The 24802-nt window shown below is 33.7% G+C and overlaps 1 protein-coding gene across 3 annotated transcripts in view; it reads left to right on the top strand.

The window, feature by feature from the left end:
- WDR11 (WD repeat domain 11) overlaps window positions 1–24802 on the top strand; it is a 124844-nt gene that overhangs the window by 54426 nt on the left and 45616 nt on the right. The window contains exons 2-10 of one of the 3 annotated variants that reach the window (XM_074233510.1): window positions 890–1001; window positions 3779–3871; window positions 5460–5633; window positions 7374–7560; window positions 9731–9896; window positions 12052–12166; window positions 12876–13086; window positions 13604–13707; window positions 17616–17792. In XM_074233510.1, coding sequence (XP_074089611.1) covers window positions 5462–5633; window positions 7374–7560; window positions 9731–9896; window positions 12052–12166; window positions 12876–13086; window positions 13604–13707; window positions 17616–17792 — 1132 coding nt within the window. In that variant the 5' untranslated portion in view covers window positions 890–1001; window positions 3779–3871; window positions 5460–5461. Of the gene's footprint in view, window positions 1–889; window positions 1002–3717; window positions 3872–5459; window positions 5634–7373; window positions 7561–9730; window positions 9897–12051; window positions 12167–12875; window positions 13087–13603; window positions 13708–17615; window positions 17793–24802 lie in introns of all 3 variants that reach the window. The other 2 variants (XM_074233509.1, XM_074233508.1) reach the window with 2 other exon arrangements.

Raw genomic sequence — 24802 nt, 5'->3', positions numbered from 1 at the left:
GCAAGCCACCACCACAGCTCTGCCATGAAAAGTTGGACCTGACTGAGCATCTGCAGAGAAAGAGAGGTGGTGAGGCCCCGGAAAGTCTTCCAGCAGGTGGAGCGTTATCAAAAGAGGCTTGTTGAGGCGGCTGTGGGTCAGGAGGACCTGAGTGCAGATCCGTCTCAGACACTTAATAATGACCTAGCTGTGTGGCCTTGGGCAAGCCACTTCACCCCCCATTGCCTTGCCAAAAACTTGAAAAAAAAAAGGCTTGCTCAAGTATGAGTTGAGAGAGAAATGACTGTGCTGAAGTTTTTCCTCCCTAGATTTGTCTTAAATGAACCTGGAATTTTTCCATGACCAGGCATTTTTGTAACTGACAGTTCAGCAATCATTAAAATAAATGGCAGAAATATTTGTAGTTATTGCCCCTTACACCATTGTAGAGAAGAGTCAAATTTCTTTCAGATTCCAGTGCTCTTGTGCCTCACTGGGAGATAAGGGACAGAGAACAGTTTAAACTTCTCTATCATGTTTTTAGTTGAGCATTCCTTTTTTTTAAGGTTGACACAGATGTTAGCAGTGGTTTTATTTTAAATGATGTTGGGTGGAGTTTAAGACAGAAAATTTAGTTTTGTTTACATCTTTAGGTTGCTTATTAGTTAACAGCAGGTAGACTAGTTCCATAAACAATGACTTTCTTAGTTTTGCTCTTGTTTTCTATGTCATTTTTGTTTCATTTGTTTATAATTTTCATTATCTCATAAATTGTCAATCAATGCAAAAGCATTGATAAGGTGCTTCCTTTGCACCAAGAACTGGACAGGGAAGACAAAGAAAGGCAAAGGCAGGGTCCCTGTGCTCAGTGAACTCTGATAATTTATTTTTTTTCTTTTGATGTGCTTAGGGGCTGGCAAGGTCTAATTGCCTATGGATGTCATTCCCTTGTGCTTGTAATTGATTCCAGTACTGCCCAGACTCTTCAAGTTTTAGAAAGGCATAAAGCTAATGTTGTCAAGGTAAGTCAAACTTGAAGATGATTTCAGTGCAGAGCATGATTTGTGTTCCTTAAAGTTGTAGGCGTTTTTGTCACCATGCTCTCATCAAATTGTGTGCAATGTCCATCTCTTTGAATTCATAATAGATCTACCTGTAGGACACCCCTTCATCTCAGCATTTAACTGATTTAATAGTAATCTTGGTTGAGTGAAATGAGCCCTTAATGATTTAGATTCCTCACTGTTTCAAAGATGATTGAGCAATAATTCTGCTGATTCCTCAAGTTGTTTTTGCATTATGCCACCCCAGTTGGCCACCTGTGTATACTATTTCATGCAACAAAGTTTAATTTCAAAAATATTTTAAAATTAGTCTTAAGATTTTTATTTAATATTGTTTGACAGTAGTAGAAAATACTGATTTGAAAAGATTATCTGGTTCAAGGATGAGTTTGGGACCTCAGCACTTTGTTGGTTATTCTCCAATTTGAAATATAGATAAAATACTTTAATTTAGCAGTTAATATACTGACTAAAGTCAACTTTAATGTTAACTATGCAGACATCCAAGATTTTATTCTGAGGAAATAAGATTCTCTGTCCAAGAACTCTGCTAACCCATTTTTCTAGATCTCTGAACATTTAAATTAAAACCTTTTAACCGTTTTTGGTTGAAATCTATAACATTTATCAAACACCATTCCCCTTTCTTATAAAAGAATTAGCAAATTAAATAGTTGTTTGAATCACAGAATATTTAATATTAGAATATTTAATATTAGTTTCTCATTTAGGATCATAGCTATATACATATTATACTACTGTATCAGGCAAATTATATGCACTTAATAAGTATCTGACATGTTTCCAACACTGTCCTAGGCCCTCATATAAATACAGAATCCCTCAAGGAGCTTACATTCTATTAGGTTCAGGGCATATAGCATGTTGATAGAAAAAATGCAGGTTGTGAAACTAAATAAATGCAAATTAAGTTATTTGAGGAAGGAGGCATTGCCTTGGGAAACCAAGAAAGGTAACTTGAAAAGAGCAGCAATTAAGTTGAACCTTGAAGAAAGCTAGTAATTCCGAGGCATACTTGGCATAGGGAACCAACTGCCCATGAAAACAAGTGGGAGATAGAATGTCACGTAGGAGAACAAGAAAGGAGACCAGTTTGGCTGGAACCTGGATTTTTTTCCCCCTCAAGTATTTAATGGGTATGAATAATAGAAGGTACATGGTAGAAAAATTCTTAGGGAACAGAAAATTGCTATTTTTGTTTTTTATGTGGCTTGCTGGTAATTTTGCTTTTTTAAATTTTTTCTCCTGAAAGGGATTCAGAAAGAAATTCTGGTTAACTCAGATAGCATTCAGTTAATTTAGACTTTGTTATATTCTGATTCAGAAGTCATAATTTAAACAATATTTTTGAATGTTTACTTAAATTTAGGTAAACTTCAACTTGAATTAATGCTATATTCACTTCTTTTTTTCATGTTATTTTATTTTGTTCAGTTACATGTAAAGATAGTTTTCAGCATTCATCTTTTTTGTAAGCTTTTAAGTTGCATATTGTTTTACCTCCCTCCATTCCTGCTCTCCCCACAACAGCAAGTAATCTAATATAGGATACATGTAAAATCATGCTTAACATATTTCCATATTACTCATGTTGTGCAAGAAGAATCAGAAGGGGGAAAAATCTTGAGAAAGAAAAAGAAAAAAAGATTTAAAAATTGAAATGCTTTGATCTGAATTCAGACTCCACAGTTTTTTCTCTGGATGTGGATAGCATTTTCCATCACAGGTCTTTCAGAATTATCCTTTGTCACTGAACTGCTGAGAGGAACTGCTTCCAATACAGTGTTGCTGTTAATGTGTTCAATGTTCTTTTGGTTCTGCTCACTTCACTCAGCATCAGTTCATGCAAGTATTTCCAGGATTTTCTAAAGTCCAGCCACTTATGATTTCTTTCAGAAAATAATACTTCAATACTTCCATCACATTTTTTTAGGTTGTTTTTTTTTTTTTTTGCAAGGTAAACAGGGTTAAGTGGCTTGCCCAAGGCCACACAGCTAGGTAATTATTAAGTGTCTGAGACCGGATTTGAACCCAGGTACTCCTAACTCCAGGGCCGGTGCTTTATCCACTCCGCCACCTAACTGCCCCTTCCATCACATTCTTACACCACAAGTTGTTTGGCCATTCCCCAGTTGATGGCCATCCCTTCAATTTCTAGTTCTTTGTCACTATAAAGAGTGCTGCTAGAAATAATTTTGTACATGTGGGTCTTTTCCCCTTTTTATGATCTCTCTTGGGTATATAGAACTGGTATTGGTATTGATGAATTAAAGGTATTTTTGCCCTTTGGGCATAATTCTAAATTGTTCTCCAGAATGATAGGATTTGTTCACAATTCCCCAGCAGTGTATGTGTCCCAGTTTTCCTATATCCCCTCCAACAGTGATCATTTTTCTTTTTTTTGTCATTTTAGCCAATCTCATAAATAGACTTCACCATCTCTTGGGGATTGTAGCTTGTGGATAAAAGAATAAAATGTTGTCAGTAATAAAAGCTTACTTCTTTAAAGATAGATTTCATCTTTGTGTTCATCTTTAATACATGATTGTTTTATGATTTAAAATTTTTCCTAATCTGGTGGATTTTTCAGTGAACATTGTGTTTAATTCAGTTTTATAAGTGTGATGCTGATTTGATTTGTTCTTTACATTAGGTTAAATGGGCCAAAGAAAATTATCATCATAATATTGGCTCTCCATATTCTTTACGCTTAGCTTCTGCTGACATCAATGGGAAGATCATTGTTTGGGATGTAGCAACTGGAGTAGCTCGATGTGAAATACAAGAACACAACAAGCCTATTCAGGGTAGGTAAGAAAAGTTTGTGCTTGTTGCAAATAAATCTCTTTCATAATAGAATTTTTCATACAATGCGAATTGTTTTACCATGACTTTTCTTTCACTTTACATTATTGTAGTCATTGTATATTTTTTTCTGATTGTACTTCCCTCCACCTCATTTTTTTTATAAGTGTACCCATGCTTCTCTGTAATTGTGTTCATAGTTTCTTAGAACACAGTAATATTCAGTTACATGAATGTACCACAATTAATGTAACCAGCCTCTAATCAGAACATATTTATTTGATTTTTAGTTCTTTGCTATCGCCTATTGTGCTACAATATTTTTGTGTATGGAGCCTTTCTTTTTTGCCATTGACATCTTTGGAGGAGTATATATGTACTGAGTCAAAGGGAAGGACATTTTAGTCATTTTTTTTTGCATAATTCATTTGCTTTCCTGAATTTCACTGCTCAAGCAAAAATACGTTAATGTTCTTTGCACAAATACTCCAGTATTGACTATTTCAGTCTCTTGTCAGCTTTGCCAATTTGCTTGATGTCAGGTGAAATCTCAGGGTTGTTTGGATTTATTTAATAATAATAATGATTTGGTGAATTTTAAATGTATGCTGATAGTATTCTTTTTTTAAGACTATCCTTTGCTTTTTTTTTTACTGGGGATCAATTTTTTCATATATTTCTATTAGTTTTCTCTACAGTTCAAATAATCAAGCCTTTATTAGAAATGTTTGATACAAAGAAAGCTGTTAGGAAAAACATCCTATGATATATGTTCAATTTCCCCATCAACCAAATGGGGATGATTGGACAAAAATGAACTCTAGGGCCTCTTCTAGTGCTGTCATTGTATGGTATGGGGGCTAACATTATTCTGTTCTGATAATTTGGAATTATTTGCTGATTTTAATCATCCACCATTACTTCTTCCTTTTATGGGGAATAGGCAAGGATTAACTGTGCTGTCATCAAGTTTCCTAACATCAGGAAATAAAATCATTTATTCAATTTGTGATTTTAGGTTTTCCTGTGCTTATGCTGTTATCTAGTTTATTGAAGTGAACATACATAAGAATAGAAAGTGCATAGTCCTCAGAAGTGTTACAAGAAGAAAAAAAGTTAGATGACTATTATACTAGTAGGATATTGACACCAACCTGTGGAAGTCTTTATATCTTACATTTGGATGACTTTAAATCTTCCTTAGTATGAATTTATGTTTATTACAAGTTAACTTTACATTTTAAAATTGTAATCGGTTTGGCATTTCATTTTTACTAAGATTTTAAAGGTTTTTACATAAAACCAGGTCATATAGACAAATTAGAAAACTAATCCTTTTTTGGGGCCCTGGACCTATTTCATTGTTTTAGAAAACTCTTTCCACCAGTGCCAATAAGTACCTGCTTTATAACTAATAGTCTTTGAACATTACCTTGGGAACCAGGAGTGATTTGTTCTAGATCACATAGCCTCTGTTAGTCAGAGGCAGGAATTGAGTCTCCTTTTCAAAAATAGTTCTCTTTTCCTTTCTCAAAATCATATAAATATTATTTATTCAGACATTTTTCTCCTTTTATGTGATTTCTACAGATATGCAGTGGTTATGGAATCAGGATGCTTCCCGAGATTTGCTACTTGCTATTCATCCACCCAACTACATCGTGTTATGGAATGCAGATACTGGCACCAAACTTTGGAAGAAGAGTTACGCAGAAAACATACTTTCTTTTTCCTTTGACCCCTTTGATCCTTCACATTTAACTTGTGAGTTACATTAGTTTGTATCAGCAGATTAAGAAAAATATCTTTACGAAATATTAAACTAGAAATTCTAATGTTACTCTTAAAATGAGAGAAGCAAATTGGGGCAAAAAAAAATCTATGACTATACTTTAAAAAAGACTTTAAAAGTGGGGAATTGTACTTTTTAGATTCAAGCTCTTTCCTTATAATTTCTGGTTTGTGATAGTTGGATTACAACCTTGTGCCGATATGCAGTATTTTAATAGTTCCTGATAAAGAATATTGGGCCACATTGGCACTGTGTTGAAAATTTGTGTAAGAAATGAAATGCCCTAAGAAAGAAGAATGTAATTATCTACTTAAGATAACATTTATGCCAGTATTTCCAATTCATACTTAATTAAGTTCATTCTTCATGACTTAGGAAGAGCTGAGTCAGTGGTTTCATGTGGTCTTAATAGCTGTATTTAAATTGAATTCTTGCAAATTTTATCCTACTGATTTATACTCCTAGTTTTGAATTGACAGACAATTATATGTAAGAAAGAATATAAACCCAAATAATCCCCCCCATTACTTTAAGGGTTTGTTTAGGAGGTTTATGACTTAAGTTTTTCTGAAAATGTGGCCATGTAGAATATTTCCCTCTGGATTTGGAAGACTCAGAATACAACACTACAGAGTATGAAGCTGATGTTTATCTTGAGATCTGTAGTAACTTGAATCAGATATGGGTTGACTTATTTTTCAGGTTTGGAGCAGTGCTTTTCATAAAAACTCTATTTACTGTTATTGTCCTTTAGAAATTTTATTTAATTTTTTTGCTTAAGTGCCATTTAGGGAATTTTTTGGTTGTTTTTGTTTTTTTAGAACCTGGAAACTTTGACCACCAAATGCAATAACTGTTTTGTTATTTTCGTTTTTGAAATAGCATTAAGACAGTAGTACACTAAATGTGCATATATGTATTATATATATATGTTGTTTGTCTCCCTCTAAAAATTATAGATACTAAGGAACAAAAATATGGATGTAGAACAAAGGACATACAATAAAGCTTAAATTTATTGTTACAATTAAGTATTTTTTCACTAGATTAAATTGTTAGTCTTTGTGTGAAAAATATATAATCTAAGATATTTTTTGCATAAAGATTACATTTTAAAATATCATTTGTTTTCAAGTTAAGTATAAGTAAATTATAATGAAAACTGGTATGCTGTTCCTATTTATACAACACAATACTTATTTAGTACTTATTTAAATTCAGCAAAGCATTATTTACTACTTAATATATGCTCTCTTGGCTTTTAAGGGGTATACAAAGACCTATGCCCTCACAAAGCTTATAATCTGGGAAGAGGAGGCAGGTCTAAGAGAATTACAGCATTGGTACAAATTAGAAGGTGAAAAATGCCTTAAGAGATCTGTAAATGAGAAGATTCAGAGGAGAAAAAAAAAAATCACATTTGATTAAGGGTGGGAATTGGGAAATCAGGGAAGTGTTTTTTCTACCAATAACCCTGTAGTATCTTTTTACCATGAAGAAGAGATTTATTAGAGCTGATCATGTTAGCCTCTAATGAATTTCGTAATAAAGCACCCACTTCTCTTTAACTGCTAGATGATACTTTTGCTCTGAAATATAAGGAACAATAGAATTGTATATTAAACTTATCATTGTTTTCCTTTCAGCATTATATTGGAGTTAAGTTTTGAGAAAACTGATTAACCTCGACCACTTTACTTTTCCTAATGCAGTACTTACCAGTGAGGGGATTGTATTCATCTCAGACTTCTCTCCATCCAAAGCTCCTGCCAGTTCAGGGAAAAAAGTTTACATATCCAGTCCTCATTCTAGCCCAGCACATAATAAGGCAGCTGCAGCTACAGGTGCCAAGAAGGCTCTCAATAAAGTGAAAATATTGATCACACAAGAGAAACCAAGGTAATGCTATGTTTATTTTGTGACAGTATACAATCAGAAGTTATCTTTTAATCCTAAGCATTGACTTTTCTTTACCCCCCCCATTCTTATTTATTATTTTGAATCAACAAGGGAAAGCTATCCATTTTTCTTGTTTATTTGTATTTTTATCCAGGACATGTTTTAATGAGCTAAAATATCTGAAGTATCAGACATTGAAATATATTACAGTGAACTTTGAGGAGTCTGTTTATTCTATCCCATCTTCTTATCCAGTGTTTGTGCTTTAGTTTTGATTTAGAAGAGGTGGAATGAATTTCTGAACACAATTTCCAAGTCATTACAGAGAGATAAAATTCATGTATTTGGAAGGTGACTCCCTGTTACTTCTTGAATCAAGTATTTGAAACCCTTCATAACCTAGTCCCAGCCTGCTCTTCCATCCTTCTCATACAGGATTCTATTTCACACAGTCCAAACTAGTTTTTTTTGTTATATCTCACATGTAGCCCTTCTTATGGCCTTGTCTCTGACCATTCTTCTTACCTGAATTGCTGTAAAGATGCAGATCCTGCCAACTCTGCAATTGTAAGGATGAAGATCTGTATGATGCCAGTCATACGGTTGCTCATCCTCCAAGAGAATATTGAGATACCAAAGAAAAGACAGGCAGTCCACCAATGTGGGGCTATATGTATAGATTTATTAGAGTTTATTGGGTTAATTGGGGAACGTTGAACAGAGTTTACTCATGTGACCAACTATCCTGGGCAGCATCAGGACAAAGTAATGGATCCCCAACCCCTCCTTAAGACAAGAACAGAGAAAGCACAGGGCCCAGATGGCCTGGGTCCCACGGTCATTCAAGGTAGCTTACATTACCTGTGGCATCAGGGTTCACGTTCTCGCCTTCTGGCTCCCAGCCAACAATTTCAGTCCCTCCTTCTCTCTGCCTTTTAGCCCTGGCTTTGTACCCAGTCCATCTCAAGCATGAAAATGAAAACCACCTTCTCCTTGGATTTTTTTTCCTATGTCCCTACAGCTTCAAGTATTTTTCCTCTCCTAATTCTATACTTATTTTATATATAGAATCATTATGTGTGTCTGTGTATGTGTGTGCAGAGTATGTGGGGTGTGTCTATATTCAGTGTGTATGTGTATGTGGTGTTTGTAGTGTGTGTGTAAATATGTGTTTACTGTATGTATAGTGTTTGTGTGCATATGAGTATAGAGTATAGTGTGTATGTATGTGTATATTGTGTGTGTAAAAGAGTTGTTACACCTGAGCTTCTTGAAGGCAGGGATTGTTTCATGTATGACTATCACTAGCAGTGAGTGGAGTTGCAGGCAATGAGTGCAAGTTTAATAAATACTTGATAGGATAATTACATTATTGAATCTTTCTCACTTCCATAGTAAATAGGGCATGAAGTTTTGTATTACTATGGTCATCTAGATTAGAAATCAGATCATACTATTTCTGTTACCTGCCTCTACCACTGGGTTACCTTGGTAGAACCACTCTAAGCTCTTCTTTTTCTTAGCTGTAGAATGAGAAATAATGAGCTTTATAGCTGTAAAAATCCATCAGTTCTAGAAGTTGCCAAATTAAGTTCATTATATAAATTTGAAATATCTTAATAGGTAAATTAGTGATGAATTTTAGCATTGAGTTTTGCAGACATTTACTTAAATGATTTTATAAAAAGCAAATAACATGGTATTGTATATTATGGCATCCATTCATATTGCAAAGAACATTTCATCTAATGGTTTTGTAATATAATTGAAATTTTTTTGTTATCAATGATAAGATGCCATCTTGTGGTTTAGAGAGCCTTTAATTATATTTAATATTTAATAGTCTATGTAATCATTACTGTTATGACAGAAATAGCAAAAATAAAACACTAGTTTCATTCAACCCCTTTTTTTGACAGTTGAAGAAATTCTGGTTGCTCCTTTTAGACATATAGAAAGTTATACCTATCTTAAAGTGCCATACATTAGTTTTGACAAACTTGACTTATTTTGGTTTGCTGAAACTTGTAGCATTAGATGCAGGCCCATGCTGACCAGAAGTAAAGATATAATTTGTAACTCATAGTTTATATGACAGGAACATGAAATTAAATTTTGTTTATATTAAACTTTTGGGGTCATGGTTCAATGTGAATGTTTTATTTTTCAGTGCTGAATCTGTGACACTCAATGACTGTCTTCAATTGTCATACCTACCTTCCAAAAGAAATCATATGCTGTTGCTTTATCCACGAGAAATTTTAATCCTTGACCTTGAAGTAAACCAGACAGTTGGTGTAATTGCAATAGAGAGAACAGGAGTGCCATTTCTGCAGGTATCTATTCTGATTTGCAATTTATTTTTTCACAGCTTTACATGAATTTACTATTTTTAATATTTAAAAAAATTTAAAATTTTAAATCTTTTAAAAATCATTATCTAATTTTACATTATCTTTTCTGAATAGAATCCTCCCTTTTCTTCTGAGCAACCTATCTTTTGTAAATTGGTCAGTCGAGAAAAGTTTGTTAAGCACTTAATATGTATCAAGTCCTATGTTAGCACTGGGTTTATAAAGAAAGGTAAATATAGTCCTTGGTGCCCTTGAGAGTCTCATGTTCTAATTGGGACAAAACATATAAATAAATTAATGTCTGTGTGTATGTGTGTACAAATTATTTATACAAAGTAGAAGTAAGGTAATCTTAAAAGGACTGGGATAAAGCCTCTTGCAGAAGCTAGGATTTGACCTGAACCTTCTTAAAAGCCAGAGAAACTCATAGATGGAGGTGTGAGAGAGAGCAGTTAGGCAAGAGTAAAAGCAAGTGAACTGCTGAGGCTATATTGTCAAGTGTAGAATGAGGAGGAAAGTTGTAAGAAGATAGGAATGGTAGGAAGATGCCTTCATTGTCAATCAGAAGATTTTATCTTTGATCCTGGAGGTAATAGGGAACTATGGAAGCTGACAGAGTAGATGGGTGACATAGACCTACTATTCTTAAGAAAACTGACTTTGGGGTTAGCTAGGTGGAGCAGTGGATAGAGCACTGGCCCTGGAGTCAGGAGGACCTGATTTCAAATGAGGCCTCAGACACTTAATAATTACCTATATGACCTTGGGCAGGCACTTAACCCCTTGCAACAACCCCCCAAAGAAAGACTTTAGCATGTGATTGGAGTGAGGTGAGACTTGAAGCAGGGAGACCTGTTGGAACACTATATTCCAATAGTCTGTTAAAAAAAGATTTAAGAATAAAAAGGGAGCAATTCAGAAAAACTGTTAACTCTTTGTCTATAAGACTATGCAATATTCCATACCCATAATCCTGCAAAGAGGGTACAGTTTTGATTTCTTAACTCTCCCGGAATCAAGCTTAGTCAATTTACATTATTCAATTTTTTATTATTTTAAAATTAATATTTAAAAAATTTTTAAATGTATTTTGTGACTGAAATGCCATTAGGACTGTTGTTTAATTTTAATTTAACAAATATTCATTGACTACCCACTATGTATATTGTAAATGTGATATGTAATTGTGAAAAATTTGATCTCATCAGATGGGGAACTCCTCTCCCTCATTCTATGACTTAGTAAAGAATTCCTTAGTTGTAATTCTTTGAGGTACATTACATTTAAGTGATTTAATCAGAGCCATATATCTAATAAGTATCAGAGGCAAGTGATGAACCCAGGTATTCTAGATTCCAATCCCTGCGTTGTCTCTATTATCTTTTTTTCTGACCAAATTTGATTATTAAACTTTTAAATAACCAAATATATTATTTTGTTTTTCCTATTTTCTACAATTCTTAATGAGTTTGTTGCCCTTAAAATGACCAAGAATGTTCTGGGAACACTGACTTATTTAAGTGGACTTAGGAAGATTTTGTGTTCAGATATAGTCTTTGATATTTATTAACTCTTGGACGAATCATTTAGTCTCTGTGTACCTCAAGCAATTTCCTAGGATTTATCAACTAAACAGTTCAGTTAGGGTCTTTGATGATGGGAGGGCATTAGCACACTGGAAATTTCCCATGCTGACAAATATGAATATAAATATACATATACAAATATATGTACACAAATATATGTGACTTAAGTGAATTTTAAGTATATATTAAAAACTTGAACTTTTTCTTTTCTTGGTTGACCCGTTTAGCATAAATAGTAACTAATAATAAAGACATTTATGTCGTGCTTTAAGGTTTGATAAATCCTTTACAAATATCTCCTTTTATCTTCATAACAACTTTGGAAGTGTTTCTGTTATCCTGATTTCTATAGCTGAAGAAATTGAAATGGAGGTAGAGGTTAAGTGACTTGTGTGAAGGTCATGTAGCTAGTAAGAGTCAGGCAGGATTTGAACTCAGGTTTTTCTGATTCTAGCTGCAAAGGTCTATCCACTGTCTTGTAAACATCACAATATCTAAAAATGTTGTGTTAATCCTCTGTGATTTGAGAAATAAATGTCAATCTCCTGTAGGTAATCCCCTGCTTTCAACGTGATGGCTTATTTTGCCTACATGAAAATGGTTGCATAACTTTAAGAGTTCGAAGATCATATAATGCTATTTTTGGGACTTCAAATGAAGAGTCAGGTAATGTGATGTCCAGTTTACATTTTTTTATCCAGTTTACACTCTCTACCCTTGGACTTCTCTTTAAAACATGTCCATATGAGAGTGACCTAGGCACATAAGAAACAAATTTTATTGTAGCAGAATAAAGTTTATTATTAGCAGAATTATGTATTACGTTGGGCAGTAATTGTATTGTTAAGTCTTCTAAGTTCTTTTATTTAGTGCATATTACAGAAATGTATGAGATTCATTTTCCCATTAAGTCTCTTCTGATGCACCATAATGATGTGGGCCCCAGGTCCTAAAGAGAGTGCTAGTGGATCCCAAGCAAAATTCAGATCTAGATTTGTGACAGTGTCATCACTAGGATGGCTGCAGAGGAGTTAGCTTCTCTTGAAAACCATTTATTACAGCTTAGAGAAATTACATTCTTATAGTAATGAAGAATGAGATTCACTAATCATTGCCTACTATTATGGTCATATTCATAAGAATGCCTTTTTTAAAAACATCAAAATAATTTGATTCAGATTATTATTTCAGAATATAAATTTGGTATAAATCCTAAGTAGGCATTATCTTTGCCTTTAGGAACTGAACAGTCTTCCTTTGATGACATCATTATAAAATTGTAGGTTTCATAAAGTGAATTTTAAAAAAATTTGGTCATATTCCTGCTATATTGTCACCAGATTGAAATTGTTAATTTCTGAAATAATTTTATCAGTTCTTTTACATAAAGATCCAGATCCAGTTCAGGAGCTGACCTATGATTTGCGAAGCCAGTGTGATGCAATTAGGGTGACCAAAACTGTTCGTCCATTCAGTATGGTGTGTTGTCCTGTTAATGAAAATTCTGCTGCTCTTGTTGTGAGTGATGGAAGAGTCATGATATGGGAATTGAAGTCTACTGTTTCTTATAGAAACTTTCGTAACAGGTAACTTCATTCTTAGACTTGCATAAGTTTTTTGTTTTTTTATTTTTTTTTAAATTTATTTAAGGCAGTGAGGTTAAGAGTGACTTGCCCAAGGCCACACAGCTAAGTAATTATTAAGTGTCTGAGGCCAGATTTGAACTCAGGTTCTCCTGACTCCAGGGCTGGTGCTCTATCCATTGCACTGTCTAGCTGCCCCCATAAGTTTTTAATATTATTGTTGCTTCAGGCAGTAATACTGCTACTATTTCATAGTTTGTAAAATACTGAATTTCTTCGGTGAACAAAATGAAAAATAAATTAATGAAAAATGAAATGAAAAAAATGGAAAAAACTTAATGAAAAAATAAAAAAATTCTAAGCAAAAGAATCTAGAAGTAAAATGGATAAATACTGAATGATCATTCCCCCAAAACAATTTTAGTTTCATAATCTGGAATTATTATTTTGAATTGCTATATATTATGTGGGTTTCAAGTTATTTTGAGGTTTGTAAAATTGGCAATTTTCTTCTTTGCAGCAGTTCAGGTGCATCCCCTTTATATTCACCGATATCTTTCTGTGGAATTCCTGTAGGAGCATTACAGAATAAACTTCCAGACCTTTCTTTAGATAACATGATTGGTAAGTTTTTGTTTTTCCCCCCAACTTTATTCTGGGTTACGATTTGTGAAGGGAAAAGGCAATATAGTCACTGATGTACTTACTATATTTAGTTAAGTTAGAATTTGGAGAACTAAAATGTAAAAGGATTTCATGTTTAATACATAATTGGGTTACAAAATGTTTAAATTGGAAAATACCTACAGTTGTCATAAAATGGAATTTTGATTTGTTGGGAATGAAGTTCATTTATAAGAAGCAGCATCATATGATACGGTTGGGAATACAACAAATTGGTCTCTAGTTCTTCTGTCTTGGCCGTGTGTTGTTAGGCAAACCTTTTCACCTTCTGGGTGAATTTTCTCAATTTCTTCATCTGACATTGATGATGATAATACATATACATGCCCTACTATATCTCTGGTGTATGTGCGCACGCGTGTGTGTGTGTGTGTGTGTGTGTGTGTGTGTGTGTGTGTGTGTCTGGAGTGGGCAGGATGAGAATTAATTCAACATTTTTCGAACTCATACATTATGTAAAGCCCTAAGAATACAAAATCAGAAAGGGGAGAGGGTTCTTTCCCTTAAAGAACTATTTAAACTAGATAATTTGTGAAAAAGAAATTTGAAGCATTAAAAGAACTCTACAAATAAAAACTGGTATGTCTAAATTATTCTAATGTTTTAGCTAATATGTTTAAGTTCTAACTTAAACTCTGAAGTGCTTACTTTTTTAGCAAGGCATTTGTGGGAATCTGGGGTTATAAACACAAAAAGTAAGCAGTCTTTATCTTCTAGGAGATTACATGTTAAAAAATAAGGATTCTGAGCAGTTTTGAAGAATTTATTTTTGTAATTAAGTCAGGCATTAATAACATTGTTTTTTTGAAGACAAAATTGAGTCACAATTATTTTTAGAGCATTTTTAATTTGGAGAACATTTCTGCCAGAAAAATTTAGGAGAAAAAAAAATATTTTTAATCAATTTCTGGATGACATGTTTTAAAATATGAACATTTTTCCATTCTGCAAGCATAAGACATGCCTAGTTGGGAGGCTCCCACTGCAAGTATAGTAAACTTATACACTAATAGTTTTCCCCCATTATTACCATGTGAGTATTTAGGAATCAGATAAGTCTTATTCTTTACATTTATAAATTTTACACCTATTGTATAATTCATTATTGTAAAGTTTGGTCATACTTGGCAAGGTGTGGGGAATTCACATCTTGCCCCAAAACTTCTTGTCATTTCTGTTTTTACTAGTGATCAGTTTTTGTGACTCTAATTTCATCTTCTAATTTTCTAGACCAGAAGCTTTGGAGTCATCTTTGATTCTTTCCTTTCTCAACCCTCATTTTGATTTGGTTCCTAATTTCTGCTTATTTGATCTCTGTTGTGGATATCTTCCCGTTGTCATTTCCTTAGTTCACCTCTTGGCTGGTTTATCACAATAATATTCCTACTATTCTCCCTGTCACCTTCTGTCCCAAATTATGGACTTTCTGAGGCCAAGCCCAAAGATCATGTCTGTGCCTGTGTCTTTAATGACTCCCTCATCCTTAACAAAGAAATCTAATGTTTGTTAGCTGGCAATTCATGCTCCCAGGATATGATCCCTAACTTAGATTTCTTTCCCAGTCTGAGGCATGGGCCAGTCTTTTCCTCCTTGATTGGGCATAAAAATTTTTGTTTTTTTTCTTTGTTTCTTTTCAGATTCCTTTTATTTCTCTCTTGTGCCCTGATGATTTTTTCAGACATTTTTGTTATTTTTTTTACATAAGACATCCACCTCCTGTTGAATTAACATGGCTCAGAATAGCTGCTAAAAAATGTTGAATTGAATGTAATATAGACCACAGTTTTCAGAGTAAATTGTCATTTCCAAATAAATAAATTAATGAATGGATTATATATATATTTATCATAAACCCACAATTATAATGCAGCAAGTTAATTTTTTCATGCAGACATTTTAAAGGGTTTAAGTATTAAAACAACGCAAAGTAACATTTTAAATAGTGCAATTTATATAGCAGTTCTTGACAGTACAATTGATTTAAAAACATTAATTAAGAGAGTCTTTGTTACTTTATAACAGTTTAATTATAACTTTTAATTAAACCTTTAATTTGCACTGCAATGTGTTCTCTGTGATAATAGAAAGCATTTTCATGTTATCCAGTTAAAAGCAATGGACTGATATATACTCATCCAATAGAGACCATTAAGATGTAAACCATTGTGATATGTTTAAGTATAAATAAAGCCTTTAATGAAGGAAGGATAGAGGCAAGTTTTCTTGTGTCAGAAAGGAGTTGGATTCCATGCTGGGAATAGCTAAGATCTGTACAGAATGACTTTGAATTTTCAGTTTTGATAATATATTTGTTCTCTGTCTTCTTATTCCCTGGTTGAACTTAGAGGGTTTTTTCTTATACTTTATATAAAAGTCACTCTGAAGTAAATTTGCAGATTACCAACATCTCTTGGTTTTTTTATAAGTTGACCTTAGATTTTGATATGTGAGTAGTATGTGATTATCATATTTTTTATACCTTACTGTAAACATGTGGTTGATTTTTTTTGTTTTTAACTTCCCACTAACTTTTGTTATGGAGGGTTTTTAATCTTACTTTTGTTTTGCTTTTTGATTAACTTGATAATTTAAATATTTATAAGGTATTTGAAACTCAGATAACAGTTATATCTTTAATATATTTTAAGAAGTTTCTCATTTTAAAATTTAAATTGTAACCAATGTGAGAAACATAAAGTAGCTAACATATCCTAGACATTTGAGGAAATAAGGACTAAAATGAGTGTTTTCCTTAGAACCTGTTATTATCAGTTTGATAGATTGAAGGGCAGTTTACAAATTTGTTTAGATTTTAAATTAAGTACTTTTCTACCATTGTTCTTAAATCTATATAGTAATTAAAGGACAACTAGATGGCACAGTGGATAGAGCACTGTCCTTGGAGTCAGGGGGTCAGGAGTTCAACTTCAACCTCAGTCATTTACTACCTTGGATAAGTCACTTAACCCTGATTGCCTTACATCCAGAGCCATCTTCAATTGTCCTGATTCATATCTGACCACTGGACTCAGATGATTGGAGGAAAAAGTGAGGCTGGTGACTTAATACAGTACCCTCTCAAATCCAATTCATGTGCTTGTCATGGCATCATAAAGGCTGGTATTTATCCCAGCTATTTCTAATGCCCTCTATTACTTTATCCCAATTTCTTTTGTCTTGCACTGATACTTTTCTTCATTCCTTTCTAGGTTAAACATCCCCATCATTTGATCATTGCTTGATCTTGAAATCCTGCACCCTGCTGTCAATGTCTTTTCTTAAAATGTGGCCAATAGTTCTAAACTCAAGCCTCTAAATGTGAACTGACAGTGGTCAGCTGTAGCAGTACTTAGCAGCCCCTCAGTCCCTTGTCACTGCCTTACTGAGTCCCTCAATACTTATTGCTAGGGGACAAAAAGTTGACCAACTCCAAGAATGTAAAGAATCTTAAAAGATCATAAAATCCTGGAAAGGATATTAAATGTCATCAGATTAACTCATTCATTTTATATACGAGGAAATAGTCTCAAAGATATTAAAAGTGACTTGTTTGGGCAAGTTAAATAGCTAGAATTCGTATCTGGTTATAGAGGATGTTGATAGATTGTAGTTAGCACTGTTTTATACATAAATATATATTTGTATGTCTTGTAGTCATGCATCCTTTTGAGACTTTACATGGTGGTCAGTCATGTAGGCAAACAGTGAAATTGATCCCCTCCGAGTTCTACTTTTTTTTAAATATAGTTTTCTTTTTTAAATAAAAAGTTATTTTATTGGCAAGTTAAAGTACTTTTTTGGTCAGAATTGCTTATAATTAGCAAGTTGCTATTTTGATTGTAATTCAGGGCAAAGTACAATTGCTGGAGAAGAGCACCTAAGAGGCCCCACCTTGCAAGAAGTACATTTGAAATTTCTGCTCACAGGACTTCTTTCAGGACTTCCTTTGCCTCAGTTTGCTATACGAATGTGTCCACCACTTACCACAAAAAATATAAAACAGTATCAGCCACTGCTTGCTGTTGGTGAGTATTTGACTAGTTCTTCTTCAGAATACTTCACAAATACATAATATAGTAGTTGAATATGATGTTTATTTTATTTTTTTATAATTTATTTTTGCATTATTTTAAAATTTTGAGTTTCAAATGCTGTTTCTTCTCCCCCTCTCCCTACCTACTGAAAAAGCAAGGAAAGTGATGTCAGTTATTATTTATATAAAATCATGCAAAACATTCTTCCATTTAAAAAAATATATCACAAAGGAAAAGCAAAAAGAAAAGTGAGAGCATTATACTTCAGTTTACACTCAAAATTATCGCTTTTCTCTGTGGAGGTATATGGTATTTTTTTTTTGTCATAAGTGATTTGGAATTGTCTTGGAGCATTGTATCTTCAGAGTAGCCAGATTTTTTGCATTTGGTCATCATTGCAACATTGCTATTATTGTGCACAATAATCCCCTGCTGTTTTTTTTCACTTTACTATATGTATCAATTCATCTAGGCTTTGCCATGGTTTTTTTTTTTTCCTGAAATCACCCTGTTTGTCATTTCTTATAGTACAATAAAATTCCCATCACAGTTATATGCCACAACTTGTTTGACCAGTCCCCAATTGTTGAGCATCTCCTCAATTTCCAATTCTTTGCCACCACAAAAGATAGCTGCTATAAATATTTTTTGTATATGTAGGTTATTTTTTTCTTTGATCTCTTTGGGATACAGACCAAGTAGTAATATTCATGGGTCAAAGGGTATGTACAATTTTATAGTCCTTTGGGCATAGTTACAAATTTTTCCTCCACAATGATTGACCAGTTCATAACTCCATCAACAGTTTATTAATCAATTATTTTTGCATTAGTCATTTCTAATAGGTGTGAGATGATGCCTCAGAGTTGCTTTAATTTGCATTTCTCTTATTAATGACTGAGAATTTTTAATCTCATGATTAAATAGCTTTAATTTCTTATTCTGAAAATTGACTATTGATATCCTTTGACCATTTTGTACAAATTTAACTTAGATCACTATACATTTGAGAAATGAAGTCTTTATCAGAGAATTTTGTAAAATTTTTGATATTTCATTTTCTTTAGTAACTTTATCAAAATGTAGTTTTCCTGATTATATCTTTTAATTAGTTCTTGCTTTTGCTTTTCCTTTGAGATCAGGATTGCTATCTCTGCCTTTTTTACTTCAGCTGAAACATAGTGGATTTAGCTTTTGCATTTCTCTTTATTTTTGACTCCATGTATGTCTTTGTATTTCAAATTTGTTTCTTATAAACAGCATGTTGTTGGATTCTGATTTCAAATCCATTTTACTATCCATTTCTGTTTTATGAGTGAGTTCATCCTATTTACGTTCACAGTTAGGATTTCTAACTGTGTCTTTCCCTCCATCCTATCTTTTCTCATCTCATCTCTTGCCCCCTTTCCTTCTTGTTTCACTATTATATAGGATAAATTTCCACCTTTCTGTATCCATTGGAGTGTGTGTCTGTGTGTGTGTCTCACACACACACACACACACACACACACACACACACACATCCCTTTCTTTAAACCAATTCTAGTGAGATTGAGCATTGCCCACCACACCCCATTTCCCCCTTCACTATAAAAGCTCTTCCTTGTGAGACTCCTTTATGTGAGAAAATTTTCCCATTTTTTCCTCTCCCCCTTCCTCTTCCCCTTCTATTCACCTCTCGTTATCACTCCTTCATTTATTTGTTTTATTTGATTGTTTATAGGATTTTGGGGGGGGGAGATCATTCCAATATAATTGACTCACACTCATTTCCTCTATCTTTGAAGATTCCTTCTAACTGCTCTAAAAATAATAATAAACTTTTTAAGAATTCAGGGCAGCTAGGTGGCTCAGTGATAGAGCGTTGAATCTAGGATTAGGAAGACCTGAGACTTACCCTCAGACACTGACTAGCTGCAGGGCCTTGGGCAAGTCATTTAATACTGTTTACTTCAGTTTCTTTATCTATAAAATGAGCAAGAAGAAAATGGTAAGGCTCTCAAGTTTGTTTACCCCCAAAAGCTCCAAATGGAGTCAGGAAGAGTTGGACATAACTGAAATAACAGATAAATCACAAAACAACATCTATTATGTTGGATATAGAAATGTAAACAGATCATCTTTATTGAGTCTTTCATGATTACTGCTTCTCTTGAATCTTGTATTTGAATGTGAAATTCATTATTCAATTCTGAACTTTCATTAGGAATGCTTACAAAGTCTCCATTTCATTAACTGTCAAGTTTTTTTCCCCTCTGAAGGATTATACTCTGTTAAACTCTGCTGAATAGGTTATTCTTGATTAAAGACTTAGATTTTGGCCTACTAGATTACCATTCCAAGTTTTCTGAACCTTTACTATGGAAACTACTAAATCATGAGAGCTCTAGAATTTGGCTATAATAATTCTTGGAAGTTTTCCTTTTGAGATCTTTTTAAAGAAGTGATCAGTGAATCCCTTAAATTTCTATTTTCCCCTTTTTAATTATGCCTAATAAATTGATTTTTTATGTTAATTTTACTAGAACTTCTGTAATCTATAAACTCAGCACTTTTCCATAGGAAGATATAATAACAGTACTTGAATGGCATGATCTGGGGGTCCCAATAATCCTTATTTAGATCATTCCGTCTAGAATATTCTAAAAGAGCTTCTAGAAGGAATCTGGCTAAGCATGATAACACTTGTCATCTTAGGGCCACCTAAGGGTTTATTGGTTTTTGGCTGTCATGCCCTCCTATTGATACAGATCTAACTACACTATACCTGAAACTGTTTTCAGTGAACTTACTAATATCAGTACCTGATATATCATAAGTACCATGTAGTGTTTTTTATCAGCTAAGCATTATCAGGCATAATCTGTTATTGTTAAAACCATGATAAAGCCTCTTTATGATTGCTACCTCATTTTACAACTGTTACTAATTATCCCTTAAATAATGCATTCAAAAATGTTGGCAGCAATTGAAATTAGGCTCACTGACCTATAGTTCTCAGATTTAAATCTCTTGCCTTGGGTGGCTAGGTGGCACAGTGGATAGAGCACCGGCACTGGAGTCAGGAGTACCGGGGTTCAAATCCGGTCTCAGACACTTAATAATTACCTAGCTGTGTAGCCTTGGGCAAGCCATTTAACCGCATTCCCTAGCAAAAACCTAAAAATAAATAAATAAACAAATGAATAGACAAGCAAATAAATAAATAAATAGATAGATTAATAAATAAATAAATCTTTCTTTTTATTTAGAAATATAAAGTAATTAGGATAGGGAACTAGGAAACAGTGAATGCAAAAAGTGTCACTCCAGCAGATTTTTTTCTTTCAAACAGCTTTTATTACATTTTTTAAAGTTCATCTATTTTATTTTTTTTAACATTTATCTATATGCATATGTATATTTTTAAGTTACATAATTTCCTTCTACCCTCCTTCCCACCCCCTCAGCAGTAAACAGGCAGGTGAATATTGTGCATACACATTTGTGGTTAACATGTTTACAGATTAGTCCTTTTCAGTATGAGGAATTGGATTAAGGGAAAGAGATCCATAAGAGATAATTTTTACAAAATGTTCATCAGATTCTGAAAGGTTGAGTTTTTTGTTTGTTTGTTTGTTTGTTTGTTTGTTTTTCTTCCTCTGGTTGGGGTTTTGTCCATAGCTAGTCTAATACAGTTGTCCTAGCTCTCTTAACTGCTGAGAGGAGCTGCTTCCATCAAGGTTGATCATCTCCTGATGTTGTTATAGAACAGTAGTATTCACGTACCATAGGTTGTTTAACATTCTCCAGTTGATGGGCATCCCCTCAATTTTCAATTCTTTGTCACTACAAAAAGAGCTGCTATGGATCATGTGGGACTTTTCCCATTTTTTTATAATTTCTTCTGGATATAGGCCTAGAGTTGGAATTGCTGGGTCAAAGGGTATGAACAGTTTTATTGCTTTTTGGTCATAGTTCCATATTACTCTCCAGAAAAATTGGATCTGTTCACAACTCCACCAGTGATCCTTCAATATCCCAATCCACCCACAACCTCTCTAACTTTGATCATTTTCTCTTTCTCTCATTTTAGCCAATCTGATAGGGGAGGGGATACCTCATTGTTGTTTTAATTTGCATTTCTCTAATCAATAATATTTTGGGGCATTTTTTCATATGATTTTATATAGCTTTAATTTCTTCATTTGAAAACTGCTATTCATATCCTTTGACCATTTATCAATTGGTTAATAACTTGTAACATTATAAATTTGATGTAATTCTCTATATATTATAGAAATGAGACTTTTGTCAGAATTCCAGTTGTGAAGATTGTTTCCTAGCTTTCCTCTTTCCTTCTAATTTCGGCAGCATTGATTTTATTAATGCAAAACCTTTTTAATTTAATATAGTCAAAATCATTCACTTTGCAGTTTATAATGTACTCTAATACTTGTTTGTATGTAAATTTGTCTACTTTCCATGGATCTGATAGAGTATTTCTAGGTCTATTAATTTATCTGTGGTATGTGTTGCCCTCTATGTTTAAATCCTGTATCTTGATTTTATTTTGTTATAGGGTGTGAAATGTGGATTTCTGCCTAGTTTTTGTTATACTGTTTGCCAGTTTTCCCAACAATTTTTGTCAAATCATGAGTTCTTATCCCAGAAACTGATATCTTTGGGTTTGTTAAACAATAGATGGCTGTAATCATTTACTGAGGTTTCTTTTGAACCTGTCCTAATTCACTGATCCATTACTCTGTTTCTTAACCAGTAGCAGGCAGTTTTGATGACTGCTGCTTTAGTTTTAGATCTGGTAGAGCTAAGCTACCTTCCTTTACATTTTTTTTCATCAATTCCCTTTCTATTCTTGATCTTTTATTGCTTCAGATGAATTTTGTTACTATTTTTTCTAGCTCAGTAAAATAGTTATTTGATAGTTTGATTGGTATGTCACTGAATTCCAGCAGGTTTTCTAAAGAAACGAGAAATTAAGAGGTGATAATGAATTAAGATAAAGAGTATATTTCAGATTTGGCAGGCAAAGTTGCAGAGAGAGAAGATGGACTATCTTGTATAAGGAATAGTAGAAATGAAAGTTTGGCTAAACTCTGTAGCATTAGAGAAGGAAAATAATATTTCAAAAGGTTGGAAAGATAGCTGGAACCACATTGTAAAGGATATTAAAAGTTAAACAGAGGAATTAATTTGATTCTGGAAAAAATAGGGAGCAACTGCAGTATAATGGGTTTGCAAACTGACAGGTGTGTACTGTAGGAAAATTACTTAGGGTGTTTTGTGGAGGATAAGTTATAGAAGGGAGAGACTTTTGTTAGTGTACAATAGTCTAAGAAAGAGATGATAACTTCTGAACTACGGTAGTGGCCATGGAGAGGAAAGGGGATGGGAGAGAGGTTTTGAAGATAGAAATGAAAAGATTAGTCAACTAATCTTGGATATTTAGAGTGAAAGTGAGTCAGGAATAATCCCATGGTGGTAAACATTCTTGATTGGAAATATGGTGGTGCCTTTGACAGAAATGAGTGAATTCAGAAGAGGAGTGGATTGGGGCAGAGGCAAAAATGAGTTAAATTTTGAGTTAACTTTGAAATACTTAAGGAACAACCATGTCAGCTATCCAGTAAGCAGCAGGAGAGACTGAGACAGAGTATATAAAAAAGCAGTTACAGAGATATTCTAATTAAATTCATGAGAGCTAGTGAGATTAGTGATTAGAGGTATCTAGGATAGAGTGGGAAATACAATAGATTTGACATGAGGAACCAGCAAAGGAGACAGAGAGTGAATGGTCAGACATGTAATAGGAAAACTAGATGGAAGCAATATCAAGATAATTCATTTAAGAAGGAGGATCCAGGAAAAGAGGGTAGGGAACAGTGTCCAGTGCTTCAAGATAGTAAACTTTGGTCAGCATTTCCTTCTCTGGATATGGCTAGTATTTTCCCTCACAAGTCTTTTAAAAATTGTGTTTTGATTATTGTACTGCTGAAATCAACAAGTTCATCTTGGCTGATCATCGCTGCATGATGTTGTTGAGGTGTACGATGTTCTTCAGATTCTGCTCATTTCACTCATCATCAATTCATGCAAGTCTTGCCAGGCTTTAATGAAATCCCATCCTTCATGATTTCTTATAGGACAATAGTATTGAATCACATACATGTACCACAGTTTATTCAGTCATTCCCCAATTGATAGACATCCCCTTAATTTTCAATTCTTTGCCACTACAAAAAAGAGCTGCTATCAATATTTTTTGTAGGGTGGAATTTTTTTATCCTTTTTCATGTTAATAACTTATTATATGCCAGATAGCAAACTTGGTCCCTGCCCTCCAGACTTTCACATTCTAATGGAGAAGACCTGCAAATAACAATGAATATACAAGATGTAATCGATTTAGAAGGAAGATAAATCTCCTAGGTAATATTCCAGCAGGAAAGGACCAAGAAAGCTAAGAGGTAGAGGGGAAGAGAGACATTTCAGTGCAAACTCATGAAATCAGGAGATGGGAGAAACAACTAGAATAGAGTACCTAGATCATAAAGAGCAGGGAAGAGAATGAAATGTAAAGGGAGTGAACAATTAGGAAGGGGACAGTTTGAAGGGTAATTAGGATTTGGGGTCAATCAAAGCAGTGTTTATCCTTGATTTCTTTGACTTTTCTTCCCATTCTCTATGAAGATCACCCACAGTTGCCTATCATTCACGCTTACCAACTCTTTATTAAAATGTTAGGACTGTGACCATGGCTTTAAAAGTTTTATTTACAATGCATTTATTTTAAAATTTTAAACCTTATGGGGCAGCTAGATGGCGCAGTGGATAGAGCACCGGCCCAGGAGTCAGGAGTATCTGAGTTCAAATCCGGCCTCAGATACTTAATAATTACCTAGCTGTGTGGCCTTGGGCAAGCCACTTTACCCCCATTTGCCTTGCAAAAAAACCTAAAAAATAAAAAATTAAACCTTAGTAATAATTACCTTCAGAATTCT

This window comes from Macrotis lagotis, chromosome 4 (assembly GCF_037893015.1).
Source record: "Macrotis lagotis isolate mMagLag1 chromosome 4, bilby.v1.9.chrom.fasta, whole genome shotgun sequence".
Classification (NCBI taxonomy): Eukaryota; Metazoa; Chordata; class Mammalia; order Peramelemorphia; family Peramelidae; genus Macrotis; species Macrotis lagotis.
The sequence above is the reverse complement of the archived record's forward strand: the minus strand, read 5'-3'. Positions and strand labels throughout refer to the sequence as shown.